Source organism: Diabrotica undecimpunctata, chromosome 10 (assembly GCF_040954645.1).
Source record: "Diabrotica undecimpunctata isolate CICGRU chromosome 10, icDiaUnde3, whole genome shotgun sequence".
Lineage (NCBI taxonomy): Eukaryota > Metazoa > Arthropoda > Insecta > Coleoptera > Chrysomelidae > Diabrotica > Diabrotica undecimpunctata.
In genome coordinates, this window is record NC_092812.1 from 35,174,210 (window position 1) to 35,188,283 (window position 14,074).

Below are 14,074 nucleotides of genomic sequence, written 5' to 3' on the forward strand. Positions count from 1 at the left end.
GAAATACACCATCCAAAAGTACCATATAAGGTACTTTTTGTAAAATTAAAATAAAAAGTAAAAATAGACATTTTTCCTTTTACATAGGCAACTAATATAACACTTACGACAAGGATTCTATGGTTTCCCCTGATATTCAAGGGTTGTTCTTTTGGATTTTACGCGGTGTGTACTCATTTTCCGCTGAATGTATCCAGCCTTTTATTCCATTTCATGTTTTATTTGTGTCTTCTAATAGTTGGGATGATTGTTCCTTGTTTATCAGCTTCATCTAAGATTCTTCCGCATTATTTACCCTCAGTTGCTTTGTCTGTTGTATTTTTCCAGTTCTATGGAATAGGGAAAGAACAGGTCATGTCAGACGCAGAGATGAAAACTAAGTAGGATGAAGGATAGACCTGTTAGAAGTTAATAAAAGAAGAGGTAGAGGAAAACTGAGGAGAAGATGGAATGACTGTGTGGCAGAGGACTTGGAAGAGAAAGGTTTAGGTGATGAAAACCCGATGGACAGAAATGAGTGGCGACGAAGAGTAAGGAAAAGCTGAGGAAGCAGAAGGAGAAGAAGTACCTATGTAGTTTGAGACTGCAATTTATTTTTAGCAGCTTGTGATGTGATCCATCATGCTCCAGACATAGCTTTTACGTTTACTACTGAGGTTTTCGTTGACCCGACAATATCTCTCAAATGTGGTTCATTTTCATTTTTTCCTACCTCAGCGTTAAAGTCTCCAATAATATATACTGGCTTCTGTTTCTATTTTGTTGTAAATGTCATCAATGTTTTCATTGACTGTCCGACAGGGAATCAGGACAGCACCGGTCTCTACTTTTGTGTAACGCTATTCATTTGGAGTGTACTCTCGGGAAGATAACCAGGTGGTTTCTCCTTGCCTACCTGATCCCTTTTAGGTTTTAATTTTTATTTTAGAGATTAATATTTTTATTCAAAAAATATATAAACACCATTTTTTTCCATTGAATAAGCTTTCCATAAATGTCCTAGGCTCATTAATCTACTAATTTCATTTGTATATATTCAAAACATCTCATTACATGTGAAAATGTCTTTTTAAATTCTCATTTTTGTAAATTATTTGGGTTTTGTTTGAGTGGAACGAATACATTAGTAAAATGGCAGAGGATAGGATAGTATGAATAGCACAAGATAAGTCCCCAAATAGACGAAGAAGTATTGGCAGACCAAGAAAAAGATGGTGCGATAATTTAAACAATTTAGAAGGCTAATATTGAAGAAAAAACAGGCTTTAAAGAATACGTAAAAGAAGGAAGGAGAAGAAGCATAAATCATGGCAAGATGAAATAATATTGCCAAAATCTGCTCAATATTGGGAAAAATAATCTGGAAAGTATACATTATGAGATAAAAGATGAAAGGGAAGGTATACTATATTTTTATATTGGGCTTGTGTTTACCATGTTTCAATTTTGCACATCTTAGCAAATATGTTGTGATTATAGTTGTAGATTGTCTTGCAGGGTTCTCTTATTTACTCTAATTTTCTACCACTGAATGATAGAAGAGATTTAAAAAAAGGGAATATCTGGCAAAATCAATATTTATAGAGAGAGAACGTAAAAGATTAATAGGAGACAGAATGGAAAAAAGTAATTGTATGAGGCAAAAGAAGTAGATGAAAAGGAACCAGATATATTAATGGGAAGATTAAGGTACTGGAAGACTTCAATATAAATACAAATTTATTAAGAATCACATTACAAGGATGCAATGTAAAGGTTAGGTTGGAAAATTAGGAAATAGATAGCTTTACAGTAAACAAAAGATTATGACAAGCCTCTATTGATGGCACCTTTGAGTTTAGCACTGGAAAAATAATAAGAAAAAGATCTAGTACCTTTAGCAAGATCAAAAAGTGTGGTAAGGTAAATTAGAATAAAATCCTATGTAAATATATATTTTGTATCCTGCTATAGGCGATTTGAATCAGCCACTGATGAAAAATGCAAAAGATGTAGCTCTACAGAAAAATATCTTGTTAAAACTTCTAAAATAAACAGAAGTGAACCATGAAAAAAAGATACAAAAAGCTCAATACAGTGGCAGACAATTAGAGGGACAAAATACCAGCTTCTACAAGCAGAACGATTTGAGAAAAACATAATGTTGGAAGAAAAGGAAAGAAAATCATGATGGCTCATCAATCCTGGGGTTTTAATTTAATAACCAAGATCAAAAATAATAATGGTGATCACGAAAAGTCAAAAGAAAAGGATGTCTTAAGAAAAATTGAGACACTTACTGATATACACTTGTTAAATTTAAAATAAAAACAAATGTTAAAAAATAGTTTTTTTATTGAAACAATATAAATTATATGAATATAAAGCTGAATTAATGGTGTAATGAAAAGTATGAAATATTTACTTTTTCGTTTTATATAACCTAATGTAGAATTTATACAGAAAATCAATATAATATAATATAAAAAGAAAATAGTCTTTTACAATCTTTAGTTTCCATAATATAATCAATTTAAAAACATGTAAAATAAATTAAGTTTTCCAAAAAGTAAACAATATATACATTTATTTTCAACAGCTTTACTCAAACCTTAAAGGATATTCTGATATTGATGTTAATTTCATCCTCTTATTTACACTTGAATAAAATGGTACTATAAAACAATACCAGTGTATACACAGATTCAAAAAACAAATTTTAGTGTGATCCAGTTGACAATAAGGCTAATAAGGCAGCTGTGGAGCCAATGGAAAGAGTGTAGTTGACTGCTGGTGTGAATGCTGGAAGCAAATAGAAACTAGCAAGAATAACAATGGCTAAAAATAGGGCATTGTTGTAGAATATGGAAAAAGTGGTAGCCTCGAAGTCAGCTACTTCGTTCTTCTTCCATAAAATCCTCTCATCTTTTTCTTTCTTGCTCATTTTCTTGTCTTCTGCTAGTTTTTTGTTTAAGTCTCTGGTAACAGCTTCCTCCCTCTTCACAGCAATCTTATGCTTCAATGTGAATTTTGTATTTCTGTACGCCATAGCCAATAAATACGTAGAAATAGCAGTAATAACTGCGAACAAAATCAAGGAGGAATAAATATCAATCATGTGTATTCTCCAGAATAACCATATTGGAACTGCAGACACAATCAGGGCATTTCCATAAAACAGAGCTGAGGATTTTGTCGATACATTACGGCTGAAATCTTGAAGGAGAAGTTCTTCCTCTTTTGTAAAACCTTTATTTTGTGCTTTTGACATTTTTCTTCAAGATTTAATTCACAAGAACACAAATTCACTTGATTTAAAACTACTAAACAGTTGATGACTGGGCACAGAATCTGAATGAAATGAAATGTGGTTACTAATTTGACAAGTAACAGATTTCTCTTAACACAACACACCGTATTATGTATCAACGTCACAACAACGTGTCCACGTTGATCGAGGTTACGTTCCGCATTGCAAACAAGTAGTCATTATGAAACGGAAGGTGAAAAATAATTCATTTCAAATACTGTAATTATAAATATTGTTAAAATTTTAAATATCATATCATTCATGCTAGACTTTTGTATTAGTAAAAGAAATAGCTCTGTTATGCAGTAATATAGCAAAAATATCGCAACTGTATAATATATTGCATAACTTAAGAGAAATATTATGTTATGTTAGTTATCACATTCATAATAACTGTCTTATGTAGAATAAATAACAAATAAAACTATAAGAACTACTAATAAAAATAATATTAAAGTCGATATATATATATACAGAGAAAGTATGGTAAGACCTAAATTATATAAATTAAAAAGTGATGATCTAATAACGATGCCCACAAAATATTCCTATCGCCTTAAAAGAAAAGAAGTCAGGAGTAACATTGGTAGATTTGTAATCTTCTTCTTACGGAGGTTCGCAATCATAACTGCTACTTTTATTTTTGAACTTGCTACTCTAAACAAATCAATCGATCTGCATTAATATCAATCACGTAGATTCTTTAACCAAGATCTGTCTTCGGCCAACAGATCTTCTTCTTTGAATCTGTCAATGTATTATGAGTCTCAAAAATTCATATTTGCGCTCTTTGATTGTGTTAGTGATCTCGCATTCCTTGCCCATTCTACATAGGGCATCAATATTAGTCACACGATCCACCTGTCCATGCCTCTACTCCTTATAATAATGTAGAAAATACATGGTATCTGATGATAGAGGTTTTGGTAATAAGTGGTAAATCGTGACTTCTGAAAAGAGACTTCATCTTTTCGAACGCTGATCTTGCTTTCCCTATGCATTGTTTTATTTCAGTAAAGTGGTGCCATTGACTGTTTATGTTAGTACCAAGATATTAGTAGCTGTTTACCTTGTCAATTGACTGTTGGTTTACCAAAAGATGTGTATTCAATATTTCGCGCTTACTAACTACCATGTACTTTGTTCATAGTACCATAGGTCTATAAAATCGTAGGACAGTTGTGTTAAATGGTCAGATATAGGTATCAAACAATTCGCTGCATCGATACATATGCTTATAGCCCAGGATAAAGAGCGTTGGAGGAAAGAGGGAGAGCTAATGTTCAAAGGTGGATATTTTTGGCTGATTAGATAGAATATGATGCCATACAACATGAGTACTCCAAAATAAAACAGGCAATATATAAAAAAATATTTTAGATCGGCTTTTTTAATACTAATCACCAGAAAGAAGGCTTCCAATATTTAGAAGAAGAAATGAAGATTAAATGTAAATTAAAAATTAAAGTGTTCCTGTCATAGAACAAAATGAACATTACAGGGATGAGAAGCTTGGAGACTCATTAGATGATTTGATAAGGAAGAAAGATTAACTAGGTAACTAATAAAAATAGGTAAATAATAAAAATGAAACTCATAATAAGAAGGCTAACTTATAAATTTCAAAATAAATTGTTTAACAATAGTTTTCGCTTTCCCAATGAAAAGCAATGCCAAAATATAATTTTCAAGTAACCAAACAATCTTATTCTATCATATTGGTAATACATTCTGGCGAAAGCCAGCCTGTTCAACACGTTGGTAATTATCCATTTTGTAAGTCAACCGATTGTTAATATTTCTCATAAACAGTTTTAATACTTTACTGAGCAACGATCTATGACATCTAGGTATATAATTCTTTAGGTCAGGGGTCACCAAATGGCGGACCGCGGTCCGCATCCGGACCGTGACCTTGTTCTTTGCGGACCGTCGTTTAATTCAAAATATAGTAATAAAATTATAGTGTAAAATTATAATCAAATCTAAATATACCTATAAATTACGTTATAAAATGACGATTTGCTTCTTCATAACAAAGTGAGATGGCTCAGCAAAAGTTTAGTGCTTGAAAGATTCTTTGCAATACTTGACAACATAAAAGAAATTTCTGTCCACTATTGACAATGAAGCTGCAAATGACCATTTGGGCTTCCTCTTGGACACAGAAAACGTTGCAACTATCGAATTTTTGGCGGATATCTTCAGACATCTAAACTTCTTGAATTTAAAATTACAATGCAAGGGAAAACTTGTTTATGAACTTCTGTCGGATATTAGAAGTTTTTCTAAAAATATTGAACCTTTTCTGAGGATTTTAAGGTAGAACTTTTGTATTTTCCTCTCCTCAAATCCGTTTGTGATACTAATAAAGTTATTGGTGTTACCCAGTTCTCACGTTTTATTATTGAACTTGATTAAGAATTTAAAAAACGATTTGCTGTTTTCCACAAAATTGAAAATGTTGTGCAACTGTTAAGCAACAGTTTTCTACTCAAGCCTAATGGCGTATGGACCAGCGAAGCAGCAGACGTTTTTAAGAGTAACACAGATGCCATTCTGATGGAAATGATCAAGTATCAGGAAGATTCCGTTTTAAAGGATGTTTAAACTCAAGTTTCAGAAATTCTTGCCTGGGACAAATTTTATCTTACTAGGACATAAAATCTTTGGCAATGAAACTGTGTACTATGTTTGGCTCAACTTATGTGTGCGATACTGCTTTTTTAAAAATAAACTTTATTAAAAATCGGTACAGATCTCGGTTGACAGATGAACATCTCAGCTCCCTAATGAGAATCAGTTGCACAAACTTTACTCCAAATTTAAGAGAGGTTGTACAAAATAAAAAGTTTAATTTTGAAGCGAGAATTCATTCTCTCTCCTGTTGCCGACCAGAATGTAACTTCGACTATTTTTTTAAATAATTTTAAACTGTTTGTCCTTGTTTAGTGTAGTGTTATGTTCAACTTTATGTTTAATATTATGTTTATGACATTCTGCGATTGTTGGATAGCCCAAAATTGACGAATTACCCCTGAAGATGCTATAGGGAGCGAAAGTACTTGGGCAAGATTTAATTGATAAAACTGTGCTCTATCTGCCTTTATTTTATCAAAGTTCATTTATTCGAGCATTCAAGCTTATATAAATTCTATTTATCGTTCAGAAGTTATGTTTTGTATGGTGTATCTTTCGTGGTCGTGGTGCTATCTGGGGACTGAATCTTTCTCCACTTTGCTAGAATGTCAGTACAACTATTCCATCTTAATACTGCATACTGATAGCTTTTGCACTCTTTTGTAATTACCTTTTTGCTATACTGTATTTTGTTTTTATTATTGGCTGTCGTTTGTTTTTAAAAATATTTTTCTGATCTGTTTTTGGTGACCCTTTACATAATTTTCTCCTCTCTTTTATTTTTTTGTCAGACTTTATTCAACCACCAGGTCTGCTTATTCTTAAGTTTCTTCTCTGAAGTAGTTCCAAGTTTTGCAATTAGAGTTTTTTTAATAATAATACTAATAATAATTTTACCGGGACTGCCAAGATCCAGCCTAGTTCTGCCCAACCACTTGTCTTTAAACTTTCTACAAATTGGTCACATTCTCTGTAGCCCAACGTATCTACAAACACTGTTCTCTAAACAATATCATATAGCCTTAACAGAAAGGATGCACTAAGGGTTCCATGGGTTGCAAAGAACAATTTATAATCGACTCAAGTCATTTCTAACCAGGCGTACACCAGAAAAGGAACCTTTTTATCGCTTTCATTGACTACAAGAAGGCCTTTGATTCAGTACCGCATTAGTGGCTTATAGATTATTATTATCTAGATTTAGCCATACGGCCCACACCCCCTCTAAGCGGAAAATTCACTCATCCCAGATACCTACGGTATCAAAAGGACTGAGCTCTGGTGGGACTCTTTCCGTGTTATCGAGCCCTAGGTGACTTGGTTTGCTGGAGGATCTCCCAAAAATTTTCGTACACATCTGGACGTCGCGAGGAGTACAGCTTTCTGCGTGGCCTTATAGAGATGTTCATTTAGACCCAGCTGTTTTATGTTCGCTAGGAGGTTTTTGGGAATAACACCAGTAGTAGATAGAATAATAGGTACTGTCTGGGTACTTTCCATTCTCCATTGTCTCCTGATTTGTATTTCTAGATCTCTATACTTGGCGATCTTTTCGTTGTATTTAACTCGCAAATTATTGGTGTAAAATTATTAATTACAAATTATTGTAGTTTCTTACAAGAGTTTATTTTTGGTAGCGGTGGTCTGCTAAGTGGGTTTGTCCCATTAAACTCCTGTACGGCAAGTGCCATTTCCCGTACCAGGCTATCGTGCAACTCGTTATTGTCCTGCTGCGTATTAACAGGTTGAGTTTCTTGTATGAGAGGCTCAGGAGTCTGTTCATTAGGGATTTCATTAGGGATTTGATCTACAACTAGCTCTTGGTTGTGAATATCCCGTTCGACTTCGCTTCTGATGGTATCGCGTCTAGTCTCGGGGATAAGATTATTTCTTATAATTACCTGGTATTGATCGGCTATTCGCTGTACAGAAACTTGAATCTCTGGGTACTCCCTGCAAAATTCGGCATACAGATGTTGTCGATAGCCGATCGTTTCTCGACCGAGGTTCGTCACCTTATAATAGAAGCGCAAAATGTTTTCGTTTATAGACAGAGTCCATTTCATGCGCTGCCTCGGTCGTCCCGCTTGAGTGAGCGCCGGCTGATGTTCCAGCGCAGCACCTGCAGCGAGTGGAGCTCCTGTTGTTCTTTGGTTGACTTATGGTTCTTCTTATTGTTGGGCTGTAGCTGATTGTATGACAGGGGCCCGCCTCCTCATCACCCTGCCACCGATATCCCGCATGCTGTCACGTCCAGCGCCGGCTCTAGACGTGCCCTGGCGATCCCCAGGCAGCGACCCTAAACATAAATTATTATTCTCCATTTTCATGGGTGTGCATTTTATAGCTACTGCCAGGTGTCAGTTTTTGTTCCACGGCAAGTATCCCTGCTACCCTCTGGGTATTATTACTCTGCTACCCTCTTTGTATATTCAACAGAAAAATGGGGTAAGTAAATGTTTGTTAATGTATCAAAATCATCAAACATTTCAAATTTTTATAGATTTTGATTGACCTTGCGGGATCGTAAGATATTCGTTAAATGCTTAAAACTATTTTTTTTATTATTCAACCATGTAAACTGTAAGTACATTTCTAGGTTCTAGGTAGTAGGCTCTGAATGACAGAGATGGATATACAGCGCATGGCTATTATTAATTCAGATATACTTGTCAGTTTACGTCAACTTTGACTTTTCAAGTTTTAGTAAACAAAGTTATTATTAAAAATGGTTTTCACGGATGAAAAAAAGCGATCTATGCTCGAAATATATTTTAGAAATGGCCAAATAATTAATGGAGAATGGGTTTAGTCCAACCCAGATACTTTTGAAGATTTTGTTGAAGAATTTCCCAATGTTGCGGTTCATTATGAATTCTTCTGTAGTCACAAGCTAGATTAAAAGAAGACATGATTTGATTATTACACGTGCTAATGAAGCAGAGTATGACCAAAACCTTCTCCTAGTACTGGAAAAGATCCTGAAGCATAATCTTAGATCCAATAAGGAAAAAATTCGATTTAAATTAAGTAGTGTTACATTTTTTAGATCAGATTTATTCTAAACAAGATGCTGAATTAAATAAGGCAACACCTATTCTAGAAATGCCAACACCATTTAATAAATCTGATCTGATGAGGCTATTGGGAACGGTAAAGTTTTTAGGGAAATTTGTACTTAACATGTCAAAAGTCACAGCACCATTAAAAGAACTAACAAAACTAGACGTGCCTTGGCACTGGACTGATATTCATGATAAATCTTAATTAACACCAGTGTTAATATTTTTTGATCTATCTAAAGAAATATAAATTGAAACTGATGCCAATAAAGATGGTCTAGGTGCTTGCTTGCTGCAAGGTGGCCATCCAGTAGCATTTGCATCAAGGAGCTTAAGTACAACTTAGCAAAAATATGCTCAAATTGAGTAGGAATCTAGGAATAGTGTTTGCATTTCAAAAATTCCATTATTTTGTGTTTGGTCACAAAGTACTTGTTAGTTGTGATCACAAACCACTAGAATCAATAATTAGTAATGATTTATTCAATGTAGTATATAAACGTCGAAAGTATCTGTACATTGCAGATACATTGTCATGGTCATTTCTGCAAGAAGGTGGTCTGAAATCAGATGCTGAATTTCAGTTTGAAGTTCATTCTGTAGTAAATAATGTAGCTATGTCTGATGCTAGAAAATCAGAGTTTAAAATGGAAACCCAAAAAGGTGAACAATTACAAACTGTTATAAACTTATATATACAGGGATGACCAGAACACCATCGTGATGTTCCACATACAGTTAATAATTTTTTTAAGCTCAGAGATAACTCGTGTGTCTGTGATGACTTGTTATTTTATGACAAGTAACAAATAACAAGCTGGGGTGCATGAAGGTCATATTGGTATTGAGTAGTCAAAAGCTAGAGCCAGTCAAATTTTTTACTGGCCAGGAATGAGCTGTGATATAGACTATTAGATAACGTTATGTCCATATCCTTTACCGGAACATCCATGAGAAAGAATTGGCATTGACAATTTTACATTTTATGGTACGAGCTATTTAGTAGCTTATGATTCTTTTTCAACCGGATAGAGCTACACTCAATAAAAAACAAATCTGTTTTTTCTGTCATTCAAGTTTTAAGGTCAATATTTGCTATACATGGCTCACCACCGTATATATGTTGTGATAATGTTCCGTGCAATAGCTTTAATTTTACAAATTTTGCTAGAGAATGGAATTGTCAAATTAAATTTAGAAGTCCCAATTATCCACGAACAAATGGACTGGCTGAGAAAGGTGTATGTGACCATTGCCAAGAATATGGTTAAAAGTGTATTGATGACAGTTCTGACATTGAATCAGCACTGTTACAATATAGGAATGCGCCCCTTAAACACATTGGTTATACTCCTTCACAGCTTTTAATGAGTATTAACTGTAGAACCAAGTTACCAATTGACCAAGATGTGTTAAAATCTGAAGTTTGTCTAAATGTCAAAGGATTTAAAGTGTTTGGGTCCTAACACAGATGTTTGTTATATACAATCAATGTCAAAGGATGTGGGAACCAGCACAAATATTATCACAGCACGAAGCCTCAAGGTCATATATCTTGAGATATGAGAGTAATAATATTTTTCGTCGGAATAGAGTAGATATTAGAGAATCTCGAAATAAATTTAAGTCACAACCATTTGTAATACATACAGATATCAATGATGTAGATTCAGATCAAGAACCCTCATCCTCAACACAGCTGACAAGGGCAGAATTACCTACTTTTATTGACATAAAAAGGAATGTAGCTGAATAATCAGATATTTGCAGAACTAGATCAGGTAAAGTTGTTGAACCATCTTTAAAACTAAATTTATAAAAAGGGGGAGATAATGTGTGGTACATATTACATCTCCTCCATGGTATTAAGGTGGTTGGAGCGCTAAATGGTGATAGAAATGACAGTAACCAGTCAGCATAGCTGTCACCAGATACCTGTTAACCTCTCAATAGAAGGTAAAGTTATGGCATGGGTCAGAAGGTGAAGTTTTAATAAACTATAATGATGATATCCAACCCTCGATTGGGAGACAGCACTTAAAGAAGAAGTGTTTTAAGTGCTTAATATAAAATCAGAACAAGGTGAAAGTGGTCCAGGCAAAAGAGGAATCTCATGGATAAAAAAATTTAAGAGAATGTTAAAAAAAATACACTAAATCATTATTAAAAGCTGCTGTCTTCGATAAAGTACACTAAATATGAATTATTGATCAGTTGACCAGATTAATAAAATACAAAATTATTTATTTTTCAAGTTTAATTTGTATCTTGAAAATGATTTCCGAAATTGAATTTGAAACGTCAAATAAAGTATTTCTACGTACTTTTGTTATTAATCCCTAAAATCTATGATAATTGAAATAATATTTTGGGTAAAGTTACGTAAAAACAAAAATGTCAAATGGGACGGATAATTTAAATTTTATTGCATTAAAAAAGTTTGTTTTAATGTTGCAATTGTGCCATCTATCTCCAATAAACAATATTAATGCACACTGCGCCGTTATTTTATTGCTACCTGTCCATTTCTCAGTTAAAATAATTATTCAGTGAATGAGAAAAAGTTCTAAGTTAAGTTTATTTCATAATTAAATAAATTTTTAGATTGTTCATTGTTCGTGTCTATATTGTAGTCATTTTTATTGCATAATGAAGATTCACCTCACAATAAATTGAACGAGATAAGAAAAAGATAGTCTATTATCTTTTCGAGATAGAAGGAAATAAAAGATAATGTTTATGGTAAAGTGTAAATTGATTCAATGTTCCACCGTGTGTCGAGTATATCTACGTAGCTCGCTTGTGAGCCCAGCGAGACTGATTTTCTTAAACAAATAGCGCAGGGTAACTAGACCCGTACGCCGTACGTACTGTCTCACCCGTGGAGATAGAACTGCGACCCGCAAACCACGATACGGTAGGCGCTTAGGCGGTCGGCCGAAGCAACAGGACCAACTAAACACGAATGCAACACGACGATCAGTCCAAGCACATTCTTTGTCGTGTGTTCACGACGCTCTGCGTAAAAATTAGGAAGTAGTGTTTTGTAGTTGTGTTTTATGTCAGTGAGGACTTAGTGAGTTTTTATATACACTGTGAACAGTGATAATAAGTGCCTTACATCAAAATGGCACTAAATCAGGATGAAGCTAAGCAAGTAGTGAGAGTGGATCAAGATTCGGAAACAGATTTACAAGCTCTTTTTGATAGCGTTTTAAAACCAGATTCAAAGAGACCTTTACAAGTGCCATGGAGTATGAGAAAACTCCCAGACTCATTTTTTAATCCTCCGTCAACGGGTTCGAAATCTATCAACCACTCTCGCGAAAATTCAGTGGATTCCGCTTTTGGGGGTGGTGCAACGGGTGCTACCTCTGTGAATTCGGTACCTTTACAAACTGCTCATCACAGGGCTCACAGTTCTCCAGCATCCCTTCAACAGACTTATGCTGTAGGACAGCAACAAGCACCAGTTCATCATATAAAACAAAGATCGTACGACGTGGCCAGTAAATCAGAAGATAACACCCCTTTGCCCCCCGGATGGGAACAAGCTCGCACCCCTGAAGGGCAGGTGTATTATTTAAAGTGAGTAGATACCTGTTAAAGAATCTAAGGCACAGGTTAACCAGGTCAGATTGGCCTCTTCAGGGTCGGCTTCACGCTAATGTGTTTCCTATGTTTACATTGTTTTTTCAACTAAGATGGCAAGGATTATTCTAAAATAAATCTAAAATTAGGTTTATTATGTTCACAAGTCTGGTTAACCTTTGGCTATTCTAAAAACTTTTATCCATACGTATTACATTATCTATTTCTAATATGTAAACAATATTGTTGACATTGTCATTTTAATTAATCGAATAATTTAATTATGCTTCCTATTTAAATTTGAATAGTGTCAGACATTTTATTCGCTTCAAAAAAGTGTTCATGCTAGCTTTTAATGAAGCAGGTAATTGAAAATATTTTTCTTAAATTAAAATATATTTTCATAACAAGCATTATTCGGGATTTAATAATATCTTTTAATACACAAGCTTCCAAATACCTATATAATTTTTCAATTTTTACCCCGTGTTGTTTTGCCAGGAGCCTATGATTAAGATGCCCAGTTTTTTGTCGATGTTTTTTGCTGTGAATAGAGTTTTTCCTATCTTTGCTTATATTTTTGTATTTATTCTTTGTAGAAAGGATATTATTCCAGCTCAAAATTGTGTTTTACCAGTACTTTTCAGCTTTTGTACTCATTGTATTTCGTATATTTCTCTATAGATATAATATTTAATTGCAGTTTTTTTAACTAGACTTAGTCTCGCCCTTTTATGGATATTAGATAAAATTGTTTTGTAGTGGAATTTTTCCGCTTTTCCTGGCTTTACTTTCTTATTCTGACCTTTCTTTTACTCTGTGTTTGTATCTTTTGCTAATGATGTCTATGAATGCTAATTTTGTTCATATTTTTTCTGTTTATTTCACAAAGTACTCATTTCAGTCACTGTTTTAAACTACAATAAGTATCAATAATTTGTTTGTAGAGATTATTTCAATTTAATTATATTTTGGTAAGTATTCTGCCACTTTTTGTGACACTAATCTTAAATTTTCAGTTTTCTTTATACCACGTGATTCGTAAATTTTGCTTTAATTTTTTTGACTGCTTAGACTTTTTTTTTACTTTTTACTTTTACCTACTTATGTTACAAATTTCTGTTTTATTCATCCTCTTCTTCTTATCATTATTTCCATATCCATATTGTCTTTGCAGATATTGTTTCAGTTGAATTATTTCTTACCAAGTGGTATGTTTATTTTAATTTTCCAGGTATTGCTTTCTTATTATGACTTTTATTTTACCATTGCTTTGTTTTTGTGCTATGTCTTATGTTGTTTATGCTCTTCTTGTGCCGTTTATTATAGTTTTTCCTACTTTTGTACCTATTTTGCTATTTATGATACAAATGTTCGGACTTTTCTTTTAGCATGTTTGGTTTTTTTTTTCTATTGATATCTTTCCCTCCAGTTTTTCTTACTTTTATAATTATTTTGCTATTTATCAGAATTTATTTATGTATTCTATTTA

General features: G+C 33.6%; 2 protein-coding genes across 3 annotated transcripts in view; one reads left to right on the plus strand and one right to left on the minus strand.

Moving 5' to 3' along the window:
• Positions 1-2,316: 2,316 nt before the first annotated feature.
• Positions 2,317-3,361, minus strand: LOC140452137 (translocon-associated protein subunit gamma). Its single transcript, XM_072546224.1, has one exon. It carries the CDS (start codon positions 3,248-3,250, stop codon positions 2,699-2,701), a length of 552 nt encoding a protein of 183 aa, XP_072402325.1. The 5' UTR covers positions 3,251-3,361; the 3' UTR covers positions 2,317-2,698.
• An 8,407-nt stretch (positions 3,362-11,768) lies between these two features.
• Positions 11,769-14,074, plus strand: part of yki (Transcriptional coactivator yki) — a 200,847-nt gene continuing 198,541 nt past the window's right edge. For both annotated transcript variants that reach the window (XM_072546238.1, XM_072546240.1), the window contains exon 1: positions 11,769-12,579. In XM_072546238.1, coding sequence (XP_072402339.1) covers positions 12,119-12,579 — 461 coding nt within the window. In that variant the 5' untranslated portion in view covers positions 11,769-12,118. The remainder of the gene's footprint in view (positions 12,580-14,074) is intronic.